The 25,183-nt window shown below is 40.7% G+C and overlaps 1 protein-coding gene across 1 annotated transcript in view; it reads left to right on the top strand.

The window, feature by feature from the left end:
• The window catches only part of LOC144203978 (ATP-binding cassette sub-family C member 4-like), a 36,595-nt gene extending 11,892 nt beyond the window's left edge, over positions 1-24,703 (top strand). The window contains exons 21-32 of the mRNA XM_077727629.1: positions 4,452-4,531; positions 12,063-12,213; positions 13,140-13,259; positions 13,329-13,439; positions 13,510-13,610; positions 13,683-13,874; positions 15,735-15,890; positions 18,776-18,865; positions 19,366-19,538; positions 20,561-20,666; positions 21,446-21,580; positions 23,899-24,703. Coding sequence (XP_077583755.1) covers positions 4,452-4,531; positions 12,063-12,213; positions 13,140-13,259; positions 13,329-13,439; positions 13,510-13,610; positions 13,683-13,874; positions 15,735-15,890; positions 18,776-18,865; positions 19,366-19,538; positions 20,561-20,666; positions 21,446-21,580; positions 23,899-23,964 — 1,481 coding nt within the window. The 3' untranslated portion in view covers positions 23,965-24,703. The remainder of the gene's footprint in view (positions 1-4,451; positions 4,532-12,062; positions 12,214-13,139; positions 13,260-13,328; positions 13,440-13,509; positions 13,611-13,682; positions 13,875-15,734; positions 15,891-18,775; positions 18,866-19,365; positions 19,539-20,560; positions 20,667-21,445; positions 21,581-23,898) is intronic.
• Positions 24,704-25,183: the final 480 nt, after the last annotated feature.

Here is a 25,183-nt window from a genome sequence, read left to right as displayed (position 1 = left end):
AGAATGTATTAGTATTGGCAGCGAGGTGCCGCCGGTGGGAGGCTGCCCTTCGTAGAAAAAGTGCAGGTGAGTCGTGCCATCTACAAACTTGGCACCACTCATTATTGCACTTTTTTTTTACACAAAAAGGCTCCTCCTTTCTAAGATGCCCACACGCCGAGCCGTCGCCTTATCGTGATGTTTACAGGGAATAGCGATTAGACGCCCGCCTTTACTGAGGCCGGACCCCACTGTTACACTTGAGACGGAAGGCTCACCTGATATTGTTGAGATTCTACGATCCGATCATAAAAAAAGTGGCGCAATTCACCCCCGGCGTCTTAAAAAAAGTGGAAAGATTGCCAATAATGGCAGTTGTGCTTGTAATATTTTTGTCATTTTTAAAAAATGGTTAAATAAATGCTATTGTGCTTTGGTTAAGGGAAATGTTTCCAGACATCGCCATGCTGGATTGGATTTTTTTTCTGCCAATTTACTTGACAATTGACTACAATGTATTGTTTTTCCACTCAAACCTTGTCTGACCCCCCAAAAAATATATACATATATTTTTAATCTAAACCAATGGAGAAAAATGCCTTAAAATGCATAAGTATAGAACCAGAAATGTGTTAAAAATCTCCAGAACCTGACTTGTTGTTAAGCAAAATTCACCCAAAATCTCCACCAAGTGACCCAAAATTTCTCCAAAATCAGTAAATAGTTACCTGAAATATGCCCAAATCACCCTTGTAGTCTACCGAACAATTTTTCTTTTACTTATTAATCCACCGCCAACATTTCACCATTTTCCCTTGCCTATATTTTTACAGTCCATTTTTCTACCGTACTTTACAACTGAAGGAGAAAGTCATCCTAACCGCTTTGGTCTTAGCCATCCATTTTCAAGAATTTAGCATAAGGCATATTAAAAAGCTAACCATCCATCTATAGTACGACTCGGTTGGAGCTATTGGTGCTATTGCTAAAACGCCAAGGGCTTTTTTTTTGACACGGTGGTTGATATTGTTGACGAGAACCCCGATGATGGAGCTTACCTTAAGGGCATATTTTTTTAGCTGGTGTAACCGCAGTACTGTAATACATCCCCCCTCCCCGTATAGCGTTCAGTTGTTTCCCCCCTGTGTTAACCGAGCCGCTTGTCATGTCAAACAGCTGATAGCTGACTGATGTCTGCCGCTTTAACAGCCTCGGAGCGCCGCATGATGTAACGGGCAGAAACGTATCCCTTTCTCGGTCGGCGCCATTGTTTGTTCCAATGCTCGCGTGAATTTGGGTCATCTGGGGCTTAGACGCTAGCGTTACGTTAAATATTTTTGGGTTTCGCCGCAAAGGCTCATTAACTCACGCTTGCCTTAAGAGAAACTAGATGTTTATTTTATTTTTTTACATCGACCACGCACTCACTTTGGCATCATTTCAAAAGGCTTCCATGTTAACTCATTGGCTGACATTGACTAATCAGAGCTGCTTTAAAAGTTAACGGGTTTTACATAGTGGGACAGTAACTGATTACCACTTTAAAATTAACTGTTTTTACATAGTGTGACAGGAAATTATGACCACTTTTAACTCAAGAATAGAGATAAACAACCTTCCGACAGTTCCAGAAACTTCCATGTTATTTCATAAGTGAACTCATTAGTCGTCCAATCCATTTTGACCAATGGTCGCCAAACTCTCCCAATCAAAATGGATTGGACGTCTTATCACCGACATCAAAACCTAACCGACCAACGATCCCCATAAAAATTATTTTTTTGTCCCTTTTAGTGTCCCCAAAAGACTCTGAACAAGTCTTTTTTCCCATTCCGGGCGAGAAGATGGGTCGCCAGTGTACTAAAGCGCCATCTCCACTCCCGTTATTTCAACCCTCCCCTCGGGAAGTGTGTATATGCTAAAGGGGCACTCACACTGCGAATACGATTAGTCCGCCTCCGAGTGTACGGCACGCTCACGCCACTTGACTTTGAATCGGCGCTGATTTGCCAGGTTGCCGGGAATAATGCTTCGGCGGGGTTTTGGCGACGGCTGTTACGCGGCGGCCCGGCCTGTTCCTCGTGCATGTTTTTAGGCGGGAGCGCTATTTTGGATAAAGCTGTAAGCCGCTTATAACCGTGGAGGGAGGTGATTACAGGGCCCACCTCCGTAGCGGTGACTGGGAGGCAACTTTTAGGTCACTCCAACGGCGGGACGCACACTCCCACACTCGCTCGCCTCCACCTTCTTAAATCATGTATTCATATATTCAACTCCAAACATATTTGCTTGCTTGGTAGGGGAGGGGATTGGCACAAGCACCCGTTTTTGACTGGGAGAGATAACACTGTATAATGTGTCCTGCAAGTGGATCAAACACAATTGGAAATCATCGAAAGACGAATTGGGATGCATCAGAAGGGAATTGACAAATATAAAAATGACAAAGTGGAAATGACAAAATCTAAATAACAATGGGTTTGAGAAATATTAAAAAGAACAGAGATAATTGATAAAGTGGAATTGAAATACATCAACATGACTGGAATTGACAATAGAAAAATGACAGAGTGAAATTGACAAATATAAAAATGACAGTGGAATTGACAAATATAAAAATGACAGAGTGGAATTGACAAATATAGATAACAGTGGAATTGACAAAATAAATAACAGTGGAATTGACAAAATAAATAACAGTGGAATTGACAAATATAAATAACAGTGGAATTGACAAATATAAAAATGACAGAGTGAATTGACAAAGTGGAATTGAAACACAGACATGACTGTGGAATAGACAAATATAGAAATGACAGTGGAATTGAAAAGTATAAAAACGACATATTTGAATTGAAAAGTACAACGTGAACAAGTGGAATTGACAAATATAAAAATGACAGTGTGGAATTGAATATAAAAATGAGTGGAATTGACAAATTACACTTTTTGCATTATTCGCTTAACATAATGAGAAGAATTGAATGTTTTTTTTCTTCGATACCAGCCCACTCTGTTGGATTTTGTATCAAATCAGTGACTACCGTCAATGGCAACTGATGTCCAATTGGGGTAGGCTGCCTGCCCTCCAAAATATCCACTTGCGTCCCATGCCAATTAATTGAATAAGAAACAATGGAAACGTCATTTGAAATAATGAACACCTGAGCAGGTCGCAGGTAGCTCAATTAATGTCAACCACGCCAACAGTGGCGCCGATTACAAGGCAGGCGGACACTTTGCGTCACCCCCTCCGCCGTCGCCTTTTGTTTGGCAACAAAAGCCACCCGCGCGTATTCAGTCGGGATTGTTTACCAAATGGAAAATAAATATGGAGTCATTGTTTCAAATAAATAATCACTTTTTTGTCCCTCGACTCGCTGATGTTTACATTTAATCATGATACATTTGTCTCCGCTGACTCAATAAAGACAAAACACTTGAATGTGGATTTAGAATAGTAGTTAGAAAATAAATATTATGACACTGGTATAAAACTAGATTTATAATAGTCGCTCACAGTTGTATTGTATAGCGGAAAAGAAAAAATATTATGCGTCTTGTTTTCAATGGCGGTCATGTTTAAGCCTTGAAAGGGAAATGTTTTTAAGGGCTTTTATGCATGATAGTTATGTAAAAGAAATGTGCTTTATTCTTTTTAGTGAGGTCAGGTCGTAAGTTTTTTCAATTTACCATCTGAAATTGGAGTCAGTTTTCAATGGTAAAACATTTTTAAATGTGGTGTGTTTGTTAGTATTTTGAATTAAAGTTCATGAAAAGAGTACTTTTAAATTGATCATCGGATCAGGGGTTTGAATCTGGGCTCAGATCATTGAGTTTGACTGAGGTTTTCTCAGGGGTTATTAGAGATCAGATTATCGTTTTTTCAATTTTTCCCGTGATGGACTGGCAACCTAACTCAGTAGAAGATTAACAGTTAGCATTGGAACCAGGTTTGAAAAGTGAGGGCTTCTCAATAAGACGCTATGACAGATTTCCAAAGTCTTTTGTGCTTGACTGACTGCATTCGATTGAGGAAAGTGAGTCAATTGCCAAAATTTGCCAGCCTGCCAACGTGTTGGCACACCAGTGACAATGGCACAGCTGGAAAGTTTGAAAACATTTATCAAATGCAAAATACCAGTGCGCATTGTCACATTTTCAGAGGTATTTTTTGGCTGCATGAAAGTGGGTGTCAATGCATCACATTTTCAGCACTATATTGTACTTTTTCATGGAAGATAATAGATCATAAACTGGGCGCCTTATAATCAGTGTGCTTTATATATGGAAAAAAATAAAAGGTGTCATTCATTGACAGTGCACCTTATAATGCAATGCGCCTTTTAGTCGTGCAAATACAGTATTACACATGATATTGGAATGAAATGATACTTATTTTGCTAAACGTCTATACAATACAAGTAAACTATAACCTCAATTTTTCTGTTTTCTTTGGCGTGCTTGGACAGGAAGAATCCTCAACAGGTTCTCCAAAGACATTGGCTACCTGGACTCTCTCCTACCGTGGACGTTTGTGGACTTCACCCAGGTGAGTCTCAACTCGGCAGGTTTGCTCGCTCGGCGCCGCGGCGATGGTAACGGCGTGCTCGCGGGGAGGCCATTTCATGCCTGGCTAAACCTGCTTTGTGGTGCGCGTCCCTTAATCTGGAAACAATTACTGCGGGATTACCTGGCAGCGCGGCCCAGCGCCTTCGCAGATTTAATAAAAGTGCCTCATAGGCCGATGGGAAGGCGGGGCGGGGTTTTGAGTTCGAGGCAAAGCGGGGCGTTTCTCCTATAGTGCCACGCAACGCAAAATGTATACACAGTGATTGGGAGACAGAAAAAAATATAGGTGGCGTGGAGGAAATAATGGACAAAGGATGGAGGTTCTGATATGGAAGGCAAGAGTGGGAAGGGGAGGACATGGATGAAGTGTTGCTAGGAAGCAGTAGAAGTGGACTCGGCTTTTCCGTCGACGGTCTTTTGGTCCCCGGTCTTTTGGTCGCCGGTCAAATGGGGACAGAGTTCAATGTTGAAACCAGCTCTCAAAATTATATTTATTAGAGTTTAATATCTAAGAGAGAGAGAGAGAGAGTTTAATATCTAAGTACTGTTTAATATCCAAGTACTGTTTAATAACTAAAAGAGGGAGTTTAATATCCAAGTACTTTTTGATCCAAGTACTGTTTAATATCTAAGTACTGTTTTTTATAGCCAAGTACTGTCTAATATCCAAATACTGTTAAATATCTAAGTACTGTTAAATATCTAAGTACTGTTAAATATCTAAGTACTGTTAAATATCTAAGTACTGTTAAATATCTAAGTACTGTTAAATATCTAAGTACTGTTAAATATCTAAGTACTGTTAAATATCTAAGTACTGTTAAATATCTAAGTACTGTTTTTATATCCAAGTACTGTTTTTATATCCAAGTACTGTTTTTATATCCAAGTACTGTTTAATATCCAGGTACTGTTTAATATGTAAATACTGTTGAAACCAGCTCTCAAAATTATATTCATGAGAGTTTAATGTCTAAATATTTACTGTTTTCAACAGTACTAACAGATATCAAACAATACTTAGATATTAAACTCTCTCTCTTAGATATTAAACTCTCTCATGAATATAATTATGAGAGCTGGTTTCAACAGTAAACTCTGTCACCATTTGACCGGCAACCAAACGTCCGAGCACCGTCTTTTAAAAAAAAACGCAATACCTCACACTGTTTCAACGCCAACCCACGATGGCCCACACCATTGTCCCATAACCGTGGTGTTCCGCCTCGGGGCGTTTTGCACGTGGACCGGTCGTTCTGGGCACCGCCGACGGGCCATCTTTTCTCAACTTTTGATTGGACTCGTACGGAGCATTATTGGGCTTATCAAAATGAGGTGGACAAAAAGCTTTTGTGCGTGGCGTCTTTTGTGCTTTGAGCATTTAAGATGGCTTTTGTCTAAGGGGAGATGGGTATCTGCCACAAACATCACTCAGGCATTGTGGAGGGGGGGGATTGGTTTTCAGCAGGCCTTTGTTCCATTCTTTGGCCCTGACCGAGGAGCCACGCCTGCTCCTCTACTTGCAATTGTGCCGCCCGCATTCCCTCCTTTGTGGGGCGAGGCGCATGAGCTGCCGCATCTCCGCCGGCTTTCGTGGGAGACGCTGCCGGTAATTCAACCTGCTACTCGCCTCGGGGTGGCCCGAACCGGGCCCGAACCAGCTCCCACATGAGTTTATAGTCAACTCTTAAAGGGTGCTTATTTGACTTGTGGGCTGCTGTCCAATCCATTTGGACTGATGCATGTCCAAAGGGAATCTAAGTATTAAAAGCCAGGCTACCCAGTTGAATTGGCTTGGACGTACTATATTGAAAATAGAAAGCAATCGTGTAAATAGTATGAAAAAAAGTAACTTCAATGTATCAATTATATCTTCCTGTTGGTATTTATTACTTATTGCTATTTATTTATATATTATTTTAACCATTTTAAAATTGAGTTTTTCAATTACATTCATTCTTATTTATACAACTATATTAAGAAAGGAGCATTTGTATGTAGGGTTTGTAATTAATGTGTTTTAATATGATACAAAACATAATGTCTATGTTAGTGGATGCTAGGTTTTTTAAAAGTTTTTTTCTCTCCAAAATTTACCAAATATATTCAATTACTTGCCTTGTAGAAGGTTACAAACAAAATACTCTGAAGCTGAAGATCAATGTAATTTTTTATGTAAGGTTTCAATGTAAAGTTTATTTTTAAGGCAACTTCTGTTCATGTATTGTTAAAAGGGGCATTCCAAGAGTTAATTTGGGAAATTATATAAAAACTTTTAGGTGGGTTGTTGATCTGTTTCCTTAGTTTCAGTAGTTACTAGATGGTCAATGCGAAAATACTTCATTATATCGATATTAATGGCAGTAAAAGAGCTGAGATATACAAATTTCAAGCTTTTTGTATCCCATTTAGTCATCTAAATAGTCTTTATAGTTTGAGAGGAACCAAAAAATGTAACATTTCAGTCTTCAGCACTGATTTGCAGGTGTCCTCCATAGATCAATAATGCTTTTAGGAAGGAAGGTGTTTTCCCTTCTTGAAATCAAAGCATTATCAGGGCGAGAAAAGCCGCTGATCCCAACTATTGTTGCTCATTCCTGAGAAGACATTTCCCTCTTAGTCTTTGTCTAAATGGTTGTCAGGCGGGAATAAAGTGAAACTTCATCAACAAAGCCCTAACTGGTTTATCTCCCTCTATTGGAGAGCCCGTTTTCTGTGAAGGGATTTGCACCGCAGCCTCCCCTTTTATGCCCAAGTAAGCACGTTAGTAGCACCACCCTCGCACCCACCTAACAAGGGGATTCCCTCAACCTGGTTACACCCAAGCGGCCCTCCTCCAAAAAAAAAAAAAACAGGTCTTACTTGGCAGTAATTTAGTATATTGAAAAGAAGAGTCCTCTCCTCTCTTTACAGCTCGACGACAAAGAGAGAAATGTCAATTAAAAACACCTCAGGCTTTGTGGACTGTTGGCTTTTGTGCGGACTTGACCTTTAAATCCCGGGTTGCCTCTGTTTTCACAGAAGGGGTCACAGCAGAAGGGGGTCTTTTCCGTGCTGGGCTTTCTAAGAGAGCTCTTGACCGTGTCGCACTGCTAATTTTGGACTGCTTTCGGTGAAATGGCGGTAGAATGCATGGATCGCCAGTTCATTAATTAGAGATAGTGGTAGATGACAGTGTTGAGATAGATGGAAGTTGAAGCCATCTTGATTAGAGAGTTCTGGCAATCTGGATGCAGATACAAAACTCGTAGATCTAAAGAAATTTGAGCTGAAGATCCATGTTTGAAATGAGAAAACTAGGTTTTACCATTTAAGAATAACATCTCCAATGAGAAGCCAGGAAAACTCATTTTGGCCCTTAGTTTCTGGGATTTTCTTCTTTGGGTGACAACCAATAGCACATGACCATAAGTGAGGGTAGGTGGCCTTTCAATCTCCCGGTCCTTTCTTCCTAGATACATGAACTAGACCCCAATATTACTTGAATTCCTCCACTTAGGGAAGGACCTCCTCCCTGACCTGGAGAGGACATTCCATTTGTTTCCGACTGAAGACCACGGATTTCAGAATCAGAATCAGGACCTCTAAATCTCAGATTTAGAGGTCCTGATTCTCATCACTCACACTCAGTTACAAAATGCTCCATTGAGGGTTGAAGATCGAAGCCAACAGAAGAAGCAATTCTGGGACCACCAAAGTGGTCTGGCCAAGATATTCTGTCCTTAAAAGTTCTGATCTGAATTGCCTTGGTGGTGTCATTTTTTAAGGCGACTTAAGGGACACAATGCATGCTGGGAAAAGGTTACACACCAAAATTTGATGGATTGAAAATCCAAGCAAGCTCTAAAAATGGTGGACAAACTTTGAAGTTCAGATTTGGATGAATTTTAAACAGTTTGTAGATGTTTTTAATGACTCCAGACCCCAAATAGGAGCAGCATTTCAAGTTTCTTGACATTTCCATTGAAGGAAAATAGAAGTATAGCAATGAGAATAGCAATTGTTGATAGATGGTGCTCTTTTTCACCATGTGTACAGAAGAGGGTTCTACTCGTTTATTAGTTCCAAAGACTGGCGGGTGGATCTTTTTTCTTTTTTGTTGGCGAGTGTGCGTCCGCATTGTGACCGTCCCATTGTTTGTCAGGCTTCTTCAGCGGCTTTTGTGGGACATGAGAAGTGCTGACGTAACCGTCAGCGCTGCGGGGATGGGATTTCAACTCCTCTTCTCTGGTTCTTCGCCGCCCCTGTGACAGAAGCAGTCAAGAATGTGCAGCATGGCTTCGGGCGACTGCGTGACTCACTCTGGGAAACAAAAAGATGCTTGCTTGGGGAAATGGAAGAAGTGTGAGGGGGGGCTTTGGAGAGGTTCAGAAAGGGTGGGTTTAATGACAAAACAAAGGCAATGCATAGAAACTTGGGATGTCATCATTGGTACTTTAGTTTGGTGTCATTGGATTTTGGTAGAAGCATTCATTGCAGAGTTAATGGGTTGATGACCTTGTGCATGTTGATCTGTATTTTTGGAGATAGAGAAACATTGGCTAGAGCTAATGGAAGGATTTTAGCCATTAACATTAGTACATGTATTGGCAATCATATTGCTTATTGATTTATTGATGGAGACATGATTGAATAACATTTTTTTCCTTTTTGGCAATTAGCAATATAATTTTCAGGTATTTTCTTAAAATAAAAAATTCTAAATACTCAGTATTTTTGTTTAACTTTAAATGAAAATAGATAAAAATAACACAAACAACACATTTAAATAGGAAAAATTCTAAAATGGGATAATAATGGGATAATATTTTATGTTAAGATCACAATATAATTATATATATTTTTAAAAAATCCTAAAAAAACAATAAATATTCTCTTAATTTTTAAACAATTGCAAACATATTTTTAAAGTGTTAAATATACCCTGATCCCTAGAATTATATTTTAACAAAAAATGCCTATGCATGATTTATTGACATTTGTGATATACAAATGAATATTGACTGTATTAGACTCATCTAAAAACAACAATAACAAAAAATATATAAACACTACTCTACTTCTACTTTAGCCTGCAATATCCAAGCCCCTAAACTCCACACAACCATGACTCAATGCATCCTAAGCATCATCCATAGACGCGCACGTGTGGTCTCCCGACGCTTCGCTCCGGCACCTCCACGCCGGCGACTCACACAGTCCATGCCTGGGGGGCTGTTGGTTTTTTTTTTTGGTACTTACGTCCCCTCAAGCCTGGGAACATCGTCCTCTCCCCCAAAGCCTTCCCACGTGTCAAAATGATGAATCCCGTTCTTTCTGTCACCGCCGTTCGCACCGGCGAGCCATTCGCCAATCGCCGCTCTCCCGTGTCGTTAAAAAAGCGTTTTGTGTCGCGAGGAGGAGGAGAAAAGCGGGATGCCTGAATGGCGCGCGTAAATGATTTATAGACAGCCTTTTTTCTTATTTCCACGATGGGGTTGGAAATCAGCAGCTTGACTGAGCCTAAATAAGACCCTTTTTTTATTTTATACCTTTTCATTGGGTACAAAAGACCCCAATCGGAGGACCACTCCATCCGCCAATGTAGTGGAGGCCCCGAGACCACCACGTTATGCGTCGGCCAACAAAAAAAACACATTGACTGCTGCTTTATGAAGTGAAAATAGCCCCAGAAGGACAAAAAAGTGAAGGAGGTGTCCATAGTGGTGTCCCCCTAAAGAAAGACAACCGCATCTGGGCATTTACGGTTCAAATAAAGCCTTGCAGATGGAGTAGAATAGATGGTGTCACCTCCATTGTGGCGGACCCCGAGTAGAACAGCCCCCGTTTTGTTTCAGTACCGCTGACCCTTGCGGCTTATTGTGCGTGCCTCTCTTGTCACGGAAAGTGTGGAACGAAAAAAAAAGGGAAGAAAAACTCCAATGACTAAAGACTTCTTTTCTTTACTGTGCTTTCCCCTCATTTCCTGTTTTTGTTAGCACTTCTTTTTCCCTTTTTTGTTCCCAATGGCGTTGTCAGTAACTAAAAAAAAAAAACAGGCCGACTTCTTGTCTGCGGGGATGTTTAATTAAAAGTCTCACTGCCCCAAACAAATATGGCGATTAACTTCAATTTTGGACATTTATTGTGACATCAAAGAAGTGATGTTATCGCTAAGGCAAATAAAGCAGCGGGGGTCCGTGGGGACCCTCGTTGGAGGAGTGAGTGCGTGCGGTGGCTTTCTTTTCCTCGCTATAGAGTAATTAGGGTTAATTCTTTATTTGTAGGCAGTTATCTAGTTTTTTTTTTTGAGCCACGGGATGTGGCTTTGGGAGTTTTTTGCCCAGGAGGACTTATCGGAGTCATCGCCGTGTAGCGGTGGGCGGGAGCCGTCGTGTTCCCGATGCGGACGCGATAAGCGGCAGACCGGCGAGGAAAATGGATGACATCAAACGGGCAGACGTGGCGACCAAGGAAAGGGCCCGGGGGGAGCAGGAGGAGCGAGGACCGCTATCTCTCTGCTTCCTCTTCCTCCGCGGGGGCCTCAACGCTGACCCCGAATGGGAGATAAGGCGCCCCGGCTCGGACCCTGGCTATTTCCCAGTTAAATACGGCCACCTTTGAAATTGAAATCTACTTGATGTAGTGGGATGGGGACAGGCAGATATTTTTTGCAGTTTAGAAAATGAGAAAAAGTGCTCACTAGAGCTATGTTTTACAAATTTCTTTAATTGTTTTTTGTGGGGTGACGTTGGTAGACTTTAGCTCAGTGGTCAGCACGCTTGACTTTGTAATGAGAGTTGGGTTTGAAACCCAGGTTAAGAAAGAAAATGTTTATATTCCCTGCAACTTTACTGAATATTTACTTATGCTAAAATTCACATTTTGGGAGGATTCCGAATCTTCCTTTTTAAATATACAGTATTTTCTACTATAAGGACTATAAGGCGTACTGCATTATAAGGCGCACACTCAACGAATGACACATTTTAATTTGTTTCTATATATAAAGCACACTGGATTATAAGGCACCCTGTCTATTTTGGAGAAAATGTAATACTTTTAAGTGTGCCTTATAGTCATGAAAATACAGTAATAAACTTCTGAAATCCCTAGAAATGAATCCAAATTCTCAAAACTGCCATGCAGTTGTCCTAAATCATAAAAACACCCAAAAAATCCATTATGCCACAAACACACGTCAATATTCCCTGTTTTAAATCACAACCTGCCACCAGATTCCCTAAAACTTTAACACTTGACCCACACGACCACAACCAAGTACTCTTTTCATAGTTTTTTTCTGCCCATTGACCAGTCACTATGGACCAAACTTCCAATTAATCAGCCCGAGGTGTTAAATACACCACCGCAGGGGCTTTTGGGGAATAATCTCTGGCCAAATACCAAATTCTCACCTACTTCTAAGTGAGAATTAACTCTGCTGTGGTTTTTCCTTTTAGTCACCTAACCTGCTGCTACCTTATTATACGACAGATGCTAAATTTTCATATTATTTTGTGTCTCTTCAGGTTTTCCTTCAAGTCGTTGGCGTCATGGCCGTTTCTGCTACCGTCATGCCGTGGATCCTGGTTCCGTTTGTGCCACTTTTCGCAATTTTCCTGTATCTACGACGCTACTATCTTCAGACCTCCAGGGATATCAAGCGCTTGGAGGCGACTAGTAAATGTTTTTTCCTTTTTTTTTAAGAGGAGGGGGAGGCGTGTAGGCATGTCCATTGGAAGTGGGAGACAAAGCCAGACCACTGGAATGCTAATAGACCATTGAGTAGCTCCACGGTCATTAGCATAAAGGCTAAAGGTGGTGTTGGACTATGACTGGGCCACACGCAATTTCCTCAAGAGACGGGAGTTCATGACACTACGTACAATGGGGGAAATGCCAAGTGGGCATCATTGGGGTCCAGCTAGTTCACCTGGTTGGCCTAAGAAGGCTCAGTAGTTGTATTGGAAAATACAAAGATTTTAGATGGAAACATTTGGGCTTTGTGAGGCTGTTTAAATCTAAACAAAAGAAAGATGATTTGATAGAGATTCCGTGAACATCGTCAGCTAATATTTTAAGGCATGGTTTAAAAAGTCTTCCGTATCTGAAGATGCAAGGGTGCCAAACTCGATTTCATGTGGGCCGGACTATTTTAGATATATTATTGACATATATATATTTCAAATCAGATTAAAATAAATGGATCAAAACCCCTAAATATTCAAATTTTTAATAGATATAAAACTGTCTATTGAGCCTTTTTTATTTCAAAATAAAACAAAATAATTTTAATCATGTTCAATACAAAGCTAGTAAACTGAAAATATTTGTGTTTATTTATTTTTTTAGATTTTACCAAATGCTTTTTGAACTAAAAACACAATTTAATTACAAAATTGCAGTTATTGATTTAAAAAAGGGAAACATTAGGAAATATAATATACACACCTATAATCATTGGAATTTAATCCTAAAACAGAAAGTCAGCATTCATGTTATACTTTCTCGGGCCACATAAAATGATGCAGCGGACCATATTTGGCCCCCGGGCCACTACTTTGACACCATTTCCTAACTGTTCATTTTTTCTCTATTTCCCATAGCAAGGAGTCCCGTCTTCTCGCATCTGTCCTCTTCTCTACAAGGCTTAAGCACCCTCCGAGCATTCAAAGCACAGGAGAAATTTCAGGAGATGTTTGACGACTATCAAGATCTTCACTCAGGTTAGATCACTTTATTAATCTCACTTGGATGTTTTGGGTTCTTCAATGTCTGTTTTTGTATTTTTACAGCGGCCTGGTTCTTGTTCCTGACGACCTCACGCTGGTTGGCTGTTCGTCTTGATGGGATTTGTTGCATATTTGTCACCATCATTACCGTGGGATGCGTTTATTTCAGTGACGGTACTGACCCCAGCTTCCCGTTGCCGTGGGATACGTTCTTTTGAAATCTGACCACAATATTTGACCGCAGATGCCGATCCCGGAGCCGTCGGTTTGGCTCTGTCGTACGCCGTCACCCTGACCGGCATGTTCCAGTGGGGTGTCCGACAAAGTGCGGAAATCGAGAATATGGTGAGAGATTTGACTAAGTGTGATTTTTGATCTATGTATGGATCTGTAATATATATATATATTTTTTTTTAGATGACATCTGTTGAGAGGGTTGTGGAATACGCCGAGTTAAAGAGCGAAGCACCCTGGGAGACGGACACCAGGCCGCCGCCTGATTGGCCCAAAAGAGGCTCCATCTCCTTTGATTCTGTTAACTTTGCCTACAATGCCAGTGAACCTTTGGTCCTCAAGAATTTGACTGTGGTCTTCAAATCCAGAGAAAAGGTACGTGCCTCCATAATAATGTGGACTTACTATAATGGGTGACGCTCAAGGACAAGATTCTCAATAGTTTTCTAATAAGTCTCATAGTGTTTCCTTTAAAAAACGTTAAAAATAGAAATTCATTAAAACATTTAATGAAGCAAGGATAGTTTTTTCCTTCTGGAAATAAACATTTTTGTATTAAAAATGTAAATTAATTACAAAAAAATTATGAATGAAGAAAACTTTCTAAATGGAAGATTTGCTTTATTATTTTGTTTCCTATTTTGCGTTCCAATCACAAAAAAAGGAAAAATAAATGAATACATATTTGCTTAAAAAGGTTTGAAAAAACAACTTTATTTCATCCTGTATTCGGGAAATTTCTAGGTTGCAGTAGTAATACAGACACAGAAGACATTGTAGACCTAGTTAAAAAAAAAAATCTAGATCAACAGTGGTCAATTGATTCTATAATCGATTAGCCGTCAACTATTGGATCAATTAAAGTAGTCTCCGTCACCACATTTCTTTTAAAACCCGACCGGGAAGCCAAACTGTTTTAGCCGAGCACTTTCAATGAGGTCCTTCGCCATGTCGAGCTCCTTATAAGTAATAATAGTCGTCATTTGAAAGGCCAGCGAGATCCCCCCCAGCACCGAGAGAAGCATCCACTGTGGAAGGGTGGGATGTGCTTCATTGTTAGCCGCCTTTCTTTCCCAATCAATTATTAAAGGACAGCATATTGTAGGCCTGATTCTCTGGGACTATGCCGTTTGTCATTCATGGAATACATATCTTGTAATTAAGACCGCTGGAGTGGATCCGTCGGCTCCTCGTTTGCATTTTGAGTTACCTGACGCTGACAAGTGTTGATTCTCTGCCGGGAGAGGGAGGGAAAGAGAAAGGAGATGGTTTAGGATGATTGGGAGATATTTTTGCATAACCGGGGTGCCTGATTTCACAATGAATAGCTTGATAAGTACCGAGGTTTTGGGGTGAGGTGATGTGAATCAGCCATAGAACTGCATCCCTCGCTTTAGGAAGGGTCAAAAACTGTTTTTAAGGCAATTTTCCAACAATTATGTGATATTTTTCTGTCCTAAACAGGATTATTTGCTCAATGGCGACCCAGGTGACAAACCACCTTTAAAATTCCAGTGAAAAGGCAAAGCAATAGTGGCGTCTGACATTGATACGGTGCATTCTCGAGGGAATTGTGGGAAAAACACACAGCGCCACCGCAACAGAAACACTTGGGGATTTCCAAGTCGTGCTTGACTTGAGGCAAAACCCCACCCTGACAATGTAGTCGGTGGTCTGAACCAACATAGACATATTTAAAAGTACTATAGTGTCAACATGGCTCATTCTAATACATACACAATGCACTTTAAATCTGGCTAATGATCGTTAACTATTCTTTTTAGGTTGTGGCAGATGGAAAAACTCATTCAATATCCCAAAATATGTGCAGAAATGAACTGAAAAATGATTGAACTTCATTTTTCTAATATAATTAGTGGAGACAAAAGGTTTTTAAAAGAAGCTATTATTTCCAGGAAATGTTTTTGCTCAAATTTTGTCCTTTCAGCCAATCAGATTCGAGATAGCTCTCCCTTCCTCATGATGTCACAAGTACTCATCTGTGTTGGGTATAAGTGACATCACACATTGACTGTACTCACATCTCCAATCATTATATTTTACTTTGAAGAAATTGGACATTTGCAGAGCTAAATATTATGAGGTCATTTGTCACCTGTTCCTTTGGGGCTTTCGTATTGGTAGGACAGCTCCACAAAGCCGCAATTTGTCTGCCCGGAAAGGTTTTTTCTGCTGGCAGTGGAGTTAAGTTTCCCCCCCACTTGTCTCCCGTAGGTGGGCATTGTGGGAAGAACCGGCGCCGGTAAAAGCTCTCTGATCTCGGCCTTGTTCCGCCTGGCAGAAGCCGAGGGCACCATCATGATTGATGGCTTCCGCACTTCTGATATTGGTCTGCACACTCTTCGACAGAAGATGTCCATCATCCCGCAGGTATGTTTCTTATCAGCACATATGACAACTTGTTATTAGAAATGCTGCTCTTTAAAATATTGGTTTTGTACTTGAGCGTTAAAATAGATGCCTCGAATTATTATTAATATTGACAAGGGGGCAGTTTCATTTTTTTTGGATGGAGGAAATACATTGACGTTATAATCTTGGTCATAAAATGAATTGTTCTTTTATCAGTGCGTATATACAAATACATTTTTAACTTTAAAAAAAATTATATATATTTATTTTTACTGAATATTACCTTAAAAATAAATACATTAACCAATGATGGCCTGGTAGATGAGTGGTTAGGGCGTCAGTCTCGCAGTGGGAGGTCCTGAGTTCAAATCCAGGTAGGTGCTCTTGTGTGGAGTTTGTATGTTCTCCCCAGGTCTGTGTGGGTTTTCTCCAGGTACTCATAGCTCCTCCCAAATTCCCAAAAATATTTTTTTAACTTAAAAGGTATTAGTGTAAGCATGAATGGTTATTTGCCTCCTCATGCCCTGTGATTGGCTGGCCACCAAATCAGGGTGTCCTATACCTTTGGCCTAAAGTCAGCTGGGATAGACTCAAACACCCCCGCGACCCTAGTGAGGATAATTCAGAAAATGCGATAACTAATGATTAGAATTTTTTAACCTAGATCCCACTGTTATCAACCCCCCCAAAAAATAATGTCAACAACTTCTGTAAATTAAACTAATTAACTATCAATATAGTCCATGAATTTGATTCATTTCACAGACGTATCAGCCAATATTTACATTTCAGTTCCATTTGACTGTGACACCAATAATATTCATATTTTTTCCCCCTTTATCCGTCAGTAGTGACATAAAGAACCCTTTCCGGCTTACCTAAAAGCTAAAACAAATGCGACTCATCTGTCACTCAACCCATTCCTCCAAGTGGGACCAACGGACGCCTTCAGACAGTTTAACTTTATTTCCGCTTGTTGAAAACGATACGGCGTAAGGAAAAATGCCAGCCCGGGGGTGAGCGGAGGCAGGCAAGGCAAGGCAAGGGAGGAGACTCCCACGGCCACTCGCTACCGTAGAGAACGGCTCCCCATCCTTGACAGGGGATTAGCCCTCTACCCCCCCTACCCAAACATGAGGAAAGCTGCTTAGTCTTTAAGTCTCCACCATCATCACTTAGCCAAAATGCCCAAAAACACTATCATTAATGCAGTGGATTTGATAGTTTTGTGGCATGGTTTTGGCTCCAGGTTGCGAAGAATTTGATAAAAAATGCGACTTGACGGTGAAAAATTCCAAGTGGAACTGCGCGACGTGTTTTTAGAAGTTTTTAACGCTTGAAAAAAAGCTTTTTTGCTCTCTATATGTCAAAGATGACGCGATATAAAGTCAACCTTTCACGTTTATTTTTTTCTTCGCCAAATGTCGAGTACGACACGCTTTGCGATACATGCCGTCGTGAGGAGTTTCATTATTTGGTAGACGTAGATTTGATTAGGATAAGTGTGTATTAGCATATGACATTAAAAGGGAGTCATTTCAGAGTCTATTCAATTCGCAGAGAATGACTTTGTATGTGGGTTGGTGGGTGTGTATATGTATTTAAAAGAAAAAGAATCAAATATACGTGTATGCGGCAAACAGAGGGCTTAGAATTGGCCAAGCACGTAATGGCTGAATGGAAAAGTTGTGCTCCAAAGCGCTTTTTTATCCGACAGAACGGCAAATCCTCAATTAAAGGATGTCACAAAACTCGTTTGAATTGGGACTTCAGCTAAGGTTTAATAGCACGCTGCTATTTTTGCTGGCGCTACGAATGAAAAAAAGACTCCAGAAGTGAAATATCTGAGGCGCAGGTAAAAGTTCCAAAAGCGGTATTTTAAGGAAGGGATGATGTGGAGATGGCGTCGTCAAAGCGGCTTTCGGGGAGGGGAATTGAAGATATTTTTGGGGACCTGTCGGGATAGAATTGCATGCCAATTTAAGGGGGAATTTCACATTTAAGTTATATAGATGATCATTTCTCTTTTTTATTTTCAAATAGTATTGTGATTATATTTGAGCCTGGTACGAGGGTGCTCGGACATTTGGTCGCCGGTCTTTTGGTCCCTTTTGGTCCCTTTTGGTCGCTGGTCAAATGGTGACAGAGAGTTTACTGTTGAAACCAGCTCTCAAAATTATATTTTCTGAGTGAGAGTTTAATATCTAAGTATTGTTTAATATCTAAGTACTGTTTAAAATCTAAGTACTGCTTAGTATCTAAGTACTGCTTAATATCTAATTACTGCTTAATATCTAAGTACTGTTTAATATCTAAGTACTGTTTAATATCTAAGTACTGTTTAACATCTAAGTACATTTGACCGGGGACCAAAAGACCGGCGACCAAACGTCCGGTGACAGTTTCGAGTGGGAAAGAAGCCTTCAAAATGTAAATGCTATAGGCCAATGGCATTGAACGATCCCTGTTGGTGATGTTTTAGTCTTTTTTGTAGCAAATCCTAGACCGGATCCCCATCCCCATCAATTCCATGCCACTTCCCACCTGTCCCACCATCGTTTTCACCCACTCATTCATGACTTTTGTCAAACTTTCAAACAACAAACACTAATCTCCACCAATTTGGCCCACTGTACAAAATGCATTATCCTCCATTCTGAGCCCCATTTTTTTTCCTCCAAGTAAAAGATCAACATAATGAAGCGTCGTTGGCCCTAACGCATTGAATGGGACTCCCGAGTGTATCCAGTCTTTTGTGTGAGCATCTCACTAGTCTCCCCCCCTGCTGCATTTCCTAGATGCTCTACTCCATAGAAGCCATCTTAACCCTTTGATACGTGCGAGCCCCGGGTCATTATCTTGAACGTCCACGGCCTTCTCTTTCTATCTCCGTCTATCCACAGGACCCGGTTCTCTTCACGGGCAGCGTTAGGAAGAATCTGGATCCTTTCAACGAACACACAGACGAGGACCTGTGGAATGCGCTCCAAGAGGTACTCCGTCCCCCCCGTCTGTGAATGATTCCCCCCTTGGCTGGGCTCGGGGAGGGGTTGTGGGGTGGGTATGCCTGCCTGTGCCTCCCCCCCCCCCTCAACCCCCCCTGTACAATGCCCCCATTCAGCCTCCCCGCTCGCCACAAGTCATGGGGGGAAATCCCATTAGAGCCGTGGGGCCCCGCTCAATGTGCGGCTTGTAACTGGGAAGCATTCAAAGTACTGTGGGGAGATGCGTTTGGGCAGTCAGGCCAATCAGGATGAAGCCAAACTGGCCCCCCGCCCCCCCACGGCGAAGGGCTTCGGCTCCTGGTCCTGCCTCTGAATGGGTTTGGTGGCCTGGATTAAAACTAGAGGTTGGTCACAAGAGAGTACTGGCCAAGGTCAGCCGTGGATCTGGACCTTTTTTTTGTGACAAACGGTTAATGGGTGTGTTGGGATGATTCTTTGAAGGCGTCTCGGAGGGAAGCTTTCTCACCGAGGGCCCCCCCTGGGTGCAGGTGCAGATGAGGGGTGCGGTGGAGGAGCTGCCCGATAAGTTGGAGACGGCGCTGAGCGAGTCCGGGTCCAACTTTAGTATGGGTCAGAGGCAGTTGCTGTGTCTGGCCAGAGCCATCTTGAGGGACAACCGTATCTTGGTCATCGACGAAGCCACGGCCAATGTGGATCCCAGGTCATGATAGTAAAAGTCTTTATAGGGCAAAAAACACTTAAGGCATAGGAAATCAATGGATCACAAGCAGAATGCATATATGACCATAATGAGTCGTTAAAAACTTTTTTGAGTCAAATCTTTAGTTCCAAATCACATTTACAGCTAAAACTTTAAGCCCAAAGTATAACAAAGCAGCCATATTTGACATTTTAGTTGACAAATGGCAAAGTCGACTATCCAAATTAACTATGATTACTACCTTTTGACAACGTGTGTAATACAATAACATACTTGGACTCTAAACCTAAATTGTTTTAGGATCAAATTAAAGAAAATAGATTTATATTAAATTTCCTGATTTTCCCCCTTTTAAATCAATAATTGTCAATTTTTTAATCAATTTTTTCTGTGTTTTTAGGTCAAAAATCATTTTGTAAAATCTAAAAAAATATACAAAAAAACCTAAAATAAACATTGTATTAGATCTATAAAAAACTGAATACTCAGGACTTTTAATCCAGTTCTTTTAATCCATTTATAAAAACAAAAAAAATCTAAATATTATATCTAAAATGATCTGACACCCTTGTGCATACATGTCCAAAAGTCATTAAAAACTTTTTGAATCTTTAGTTCCAAACCACATTTACAACTAAAACTTTAAACCCAAAGTATAAAGTATAACATAGCAGTGATATTTGACATTTTAGCCCACAAATATTAAAGCCGACTCTCCAAATGAACTACATTCACTAACATGTCTACCACAATAACATACAAAGCCTTTTTAAACCTACATTACTAATGAAAACATTTAGCACGCAATCACCATTCATGTTGTCAGTCGTCATAAAGCCCTTGTTATTTTCTAGTGTTTACCTGTTCTTTTTCTTCCCCAAACACCCTGACAACACTGGACAAAAGAGCTCTGGTAGCCTTTTGTTTGCTGGCGTCTCCCACCCCGCCGTGTAAAATCCCCGCCCGGGGCGCCGTGGGAAGAGCCTTTTTGTTCTCAGGTGTTGTGTTCTGTGCTCCTTCAGAACTGACAGCCTGATCCAACAGACCATCCGGGGCAAGTTTCAAGAGTGTACCGTCCTCACTATCGCTCACAGGCTCAATACCATCATCGACTGTGACAGAATACTGGTAAGATACTGGTTGTTCACATTCCATTGTCACAATCCTCAGATTGAGCCCATTTTTGTCTTTTCCAATACATCTTTTTCAATTACATTAGACTCAATTCAATGGCCATGCTTCCCAACAGCATTTTTTTGTTCTCATGGCGTTTCCTCTCATTGAGCCCACTTGATCTTTGGCCCTTTTCCTAAAACTGCCCGCCGAGGTGCCAATTAGCACCAAGTAATAGTCAAGTATAGAGCAGATGAGTCACTACACCTAGGCTCGTGTCAGATGCCCCCTGTTATGACTCCTATTGATGGTAAGATATACCAGGGGAGTCACAACTACCACAGCGGAAAGATTCAGTCAATGATGAGCCAGACACACACTGCAAAGTAGCCTTCAGTGATGATTTATTAACAACAAAGTTCATCAAAAGCTGGACTATGGGATAATATAGGGGAAGCAAAATATACTAAAGTGGCACCCTCAAATAAACATGGTAAAAAAAAATACAGGAAATAAGGCCGAAGGGTGCCACTGTCAGAACTGATGTAATCAAGTCTAGACAGGGGTATAAACTACGTGTATAAATGCAACAAACTATATGTATACCCTGGGGTGTCCCATCTTGACCTTTTCCAATCATAAAAGCATGAGCCTGTGAAAAATTGTAGTCCTAATTGTAGTTCAACTGGCCATTTTTCAGGAGTGTATTGAGAATGTGATTCTTAACATTCAGTTCTGATCTGGACTTAACAGTCAACATGGCTGACAAGCGACTCATGTTTGTCCGATTGTAGGTCCTGGACGCCGGTGAAATCCAAGAGTACGATGAGCCTTACGTGCTACTCCAAAAGCATGAAGGCCTTTTCTATCAGATGGTTCAGAAAACCGGCCGCTCAGAAGCTGCTTCATTGATGCATATAGCTGAGCAGGTAACTAGTTTTCCTTTTCGAAAAAGCAATGTTATTGACAATATGAATGCCTTACCATTCTTTTTTTTTTAATTTTCTGCACCAAGTACGTATATCTAAAGCCTTTTGAGACTCTAAAGTGATAAATAGATGCTTGTATTAAATAGACGTCAAAGCTAATAACCTTCACAACAACACAAATAATCGCAATCCCTTTTACCGAACTGCTAACACTTTGACAATAATAGAGACGTAAAAAGAAAAGCCCTGAAAATATGAGCTTGCCTATCAATTTCATTTCAAGTACTCCACTCACAACCAGAACATTAATTTTAAAAGAAACGATTCCTTTGTAGATTTATCATCCTCTGATGATATCCCCTTTTAAAAAGTCCCCCATGTAAGCCCACCACCACCCCGCCTCCTCTCCACATAAATTTAAGATCATTTTCCCAGATGATCCCTGGAGGAGCAAAAAAAAAATGAGTTTAACTTCACGGCGATTGCGGATCAACTTTCTATAGCGATGACCGTCCGTTATAGAGAAAATGTTGGTATTTTTTTCCCACCGTGAAATTCATTTGTGCTCACATTTCCCCCCCTCGGACATTGGCGTGCGATAAGCGTGGCGGGTTCGTCATTGTCGGCCGCCATTCTCCGCGTCTCTGCATCTGTCTGCGGCGCTAGATAGCATTGCGTAGCAACTTCAAACAAGCCTTTGTGTAACCAGGAAAAAGTGGGCATCATTTCATTTTCTCACAAGTTTATCAGCACCGCTTCATCTCGTCAGCCGGGAGGAGCGAAATGAGTAAAATAGCGATTTGAAAGAGTCAGCACACTGCGCCATTATTTGCGCCGACGTTAGCCCGGAACGGCGCCGAGCAGTATTGTCCGCCCGTGCTTTTTCTTTTTTCCGTTAACGTTTATTGTGCGGCGCTTCCTCTTTCATCAGATTACTGTCTAGCACCACTTTTACATTCAATGGTGAAATGTTGTGTGACAAGTTTCTATAGTTGTCGCTCAAGTTTTATACACATTCAATAATCTGATATTGAGCTCTTGCCCGCTTTGAGCGCCTCCAAAAGAGGATCGAGCGCTTACTCGCTGGGTATCGTGCTTCCTGTTTGCGGATTTTTTTGTTCAAACTTGCCTTTCTGTACTCAGAAGAATTTAATAGAAAAGCGGGATGGTTCCATTACGTTGGTAGCGGGATGCTTTTCACGTGGTTGTATTGTGACGCGGTCCAACAATGAGTTTTAATGCTGTATTTTGACCAGCTTTATTCCAATAGCACGCTTTTTTTTGTTATAAAAATGACTGTGTATAGTAAGGCTTTTCTTCCATACAAAATTACCATGTATTGTAAGGCTTGTTTTGTCATAAAAACGACCATATATAGTAAGGTTTTTTTTTTTTTAAATTACTTACTACACTGTCGTTTTTAGGGAAAAAAGCTTTACTTATATAAGACTTTTCTTATTTTAAAAAATACCATGTATTGTAAGGCTTGTTTTGTCATAAAAACGACTATTTATAGTAAGGATTTTTTTTTTAAATGACTTACTATACTATGTCATTTTTTAAGGAAAAAAAGCCTTACTTAAATAATACTTTTCTTATTTAAAAAATTACCATGTATTGTAAGGCTTGTTTTGTCATAAAAACGACCACATATAGTAAGGATTTTTTAAAAAATTACTTACTATACTATGTCGTTTTTTAGGGAAAAAAGCCTTACTTATATAAGACTTTTCTTATTTTAAAAAATACCATGTATTTAAGGCTTGTTTTGTCATAAAAACGACCACATATAGTAAGGATTTTTTTTAAATTACTTACTATACTATGTCGTTTTTTAGGGAAAAAAGCCTTACTTATATAAGACTTTTCTTATTTAAAAAATGACCATGTACAGTAAGCCTTTTTTCCCCTTACAAAATGACCATGTATAGCAAGGGGTGGCCAAGTCCCATCCCCTATACCCCCCCCTCCCCCCTCATCCAGTCAGTTTCCCCATATCTCCCTCCTGATGTCGTTCATATGTTGCCCAACTCTTTCAACTTAAAGACAGCCTCTAACTCCTGTTCCCAACTCCAAAGTATTCATATAAAGAATTCAAGACTTGCCACAGTGCCTTCCTTATACTATCAGCTAGACCTTGTTTAAATAAGCCACTCCGGCATGCTCGAGCGGCCGACAAATCCCTTCAAACCGCCGCTGACTGCAGCTGTCATGAACGTAGACGTGGCGTCAGATGGCGGCGTCGATGGCGAGCGAGCGAGCGAGCGAGCGAGCTTGCATTCGGTGGTGACGCCGCTGTTTTCTTGTCTCCATCGCAGGTACACCGGAACAAAAAGCAGGAGGCTTGTCATCTACAGGACATCGTCTTTGAGACTTCTCTTTGACAAACTGGAGAGTGGCTTTGACTTTTGTCGCCTCCTCCCTCCCTTGCGCTGGAAAAAGGATTTATTTATTGGACTGTACGTTGGAATGTCCACTTAAGCGCACGTCTGTGCCTTTATTGATAGCACTTTTCCCGGGTTAATCTGTGCACGCTGCTGGGGATTTCAATGCTGTGCAATGTATTCATTCTATTGCACAGAAGAGAAAGTTCACTTGCGATTGGGCTTCCTTTTTTTTGTTTTTACTATATATATTTTTTCTATAATGAGTCTTCCTGCACTTTGAACACTGTACGCACTGGATTGCAAGTCAACCTCATCAGCTCAGGAAATGAAAACACGCTTGAAATGTAGCAAGTCATTTGCCTTAAAACACATTTTTTTAGACTGATCAAATAGGTTATCATGTTGTGCTCTACTCAGGCAGGACTGACCAGGATTGGAACCCAGAACCTCAGAGTTGGGAGGCCATTGTCCTAGCCACTGCTCCACAGGTCCCTTGCAAATCAAACACACTTATTTTCATTTGAGCTGCTCACCTTTGGAATGTTTCAAACTGTTGTTTTAATGAGCATATGTATGTATGTTAGTATTAGCACTACTTTATTTCTTATTCTTATTTCTATTATTCAGGCATCAAAACACTTAGAGTTATCTATTGAAACACTACACATGTTCAGTTTCTGTATTGCACTTTTTGCTATGGAGTCAGGCAATATATCAAAGACATGTTAACAAAACACTTTCAAGTAGTCATTTTTTTATCCTTAGTGTGACCTTCAGTTGTTTCTATATAATTGTAGTCAACACCATCCAAAAATGACTTGGATTTGAACCAGGATACTATAGGTGATAGGCTGATGCACTAACCCCTTAGCCACAGAGTAGGTGATACTTTTTTTGAGAGCACTACCACTAGAGCTCATTCCCATTTGTAATATAAGAATTTAGAGAAGGAGATATAACCAGGCCAGGACTTGAACCCAAGACACGATAGATGACAGGCCGATGCACTAACCCCTTGGCCACAAAGTAAGTGGTATGTCATGTCTTGAGAGCACTCTACCATTAGGAGCTAATTCCCATTTGTAATATAAAAATTCAGAGTAGATAATATTCCCAAGCCAGGAATTGAACCCACAACACCCTAGGTGACAGGCTGATGTACAAAACCCCTTGGCCACAGAGTAAGTGATACAAACTGCCTTGTGAGAACTCTACC

This window comes from Stigmatopora nigra, chromosome 11 (assembly GCF_051989575.1).
Source record: "Stigmatopora nigra isolate UIUO_SnigA chromosome 11, RoL_Snig_1.1, whole genome shotgun sequence".
Taxonomy (NCBI): Eukaryota; Metazoa; Chordata; class Actinopteri; order Syngnathiformes; family Syngnathidae; genus Stigmatopora; species Stigmatopora nigra.
Note: the sequence above shows the minus strand (reverse complement) of the source record. Positions and strands in the feature narration are given on the sequence as shown.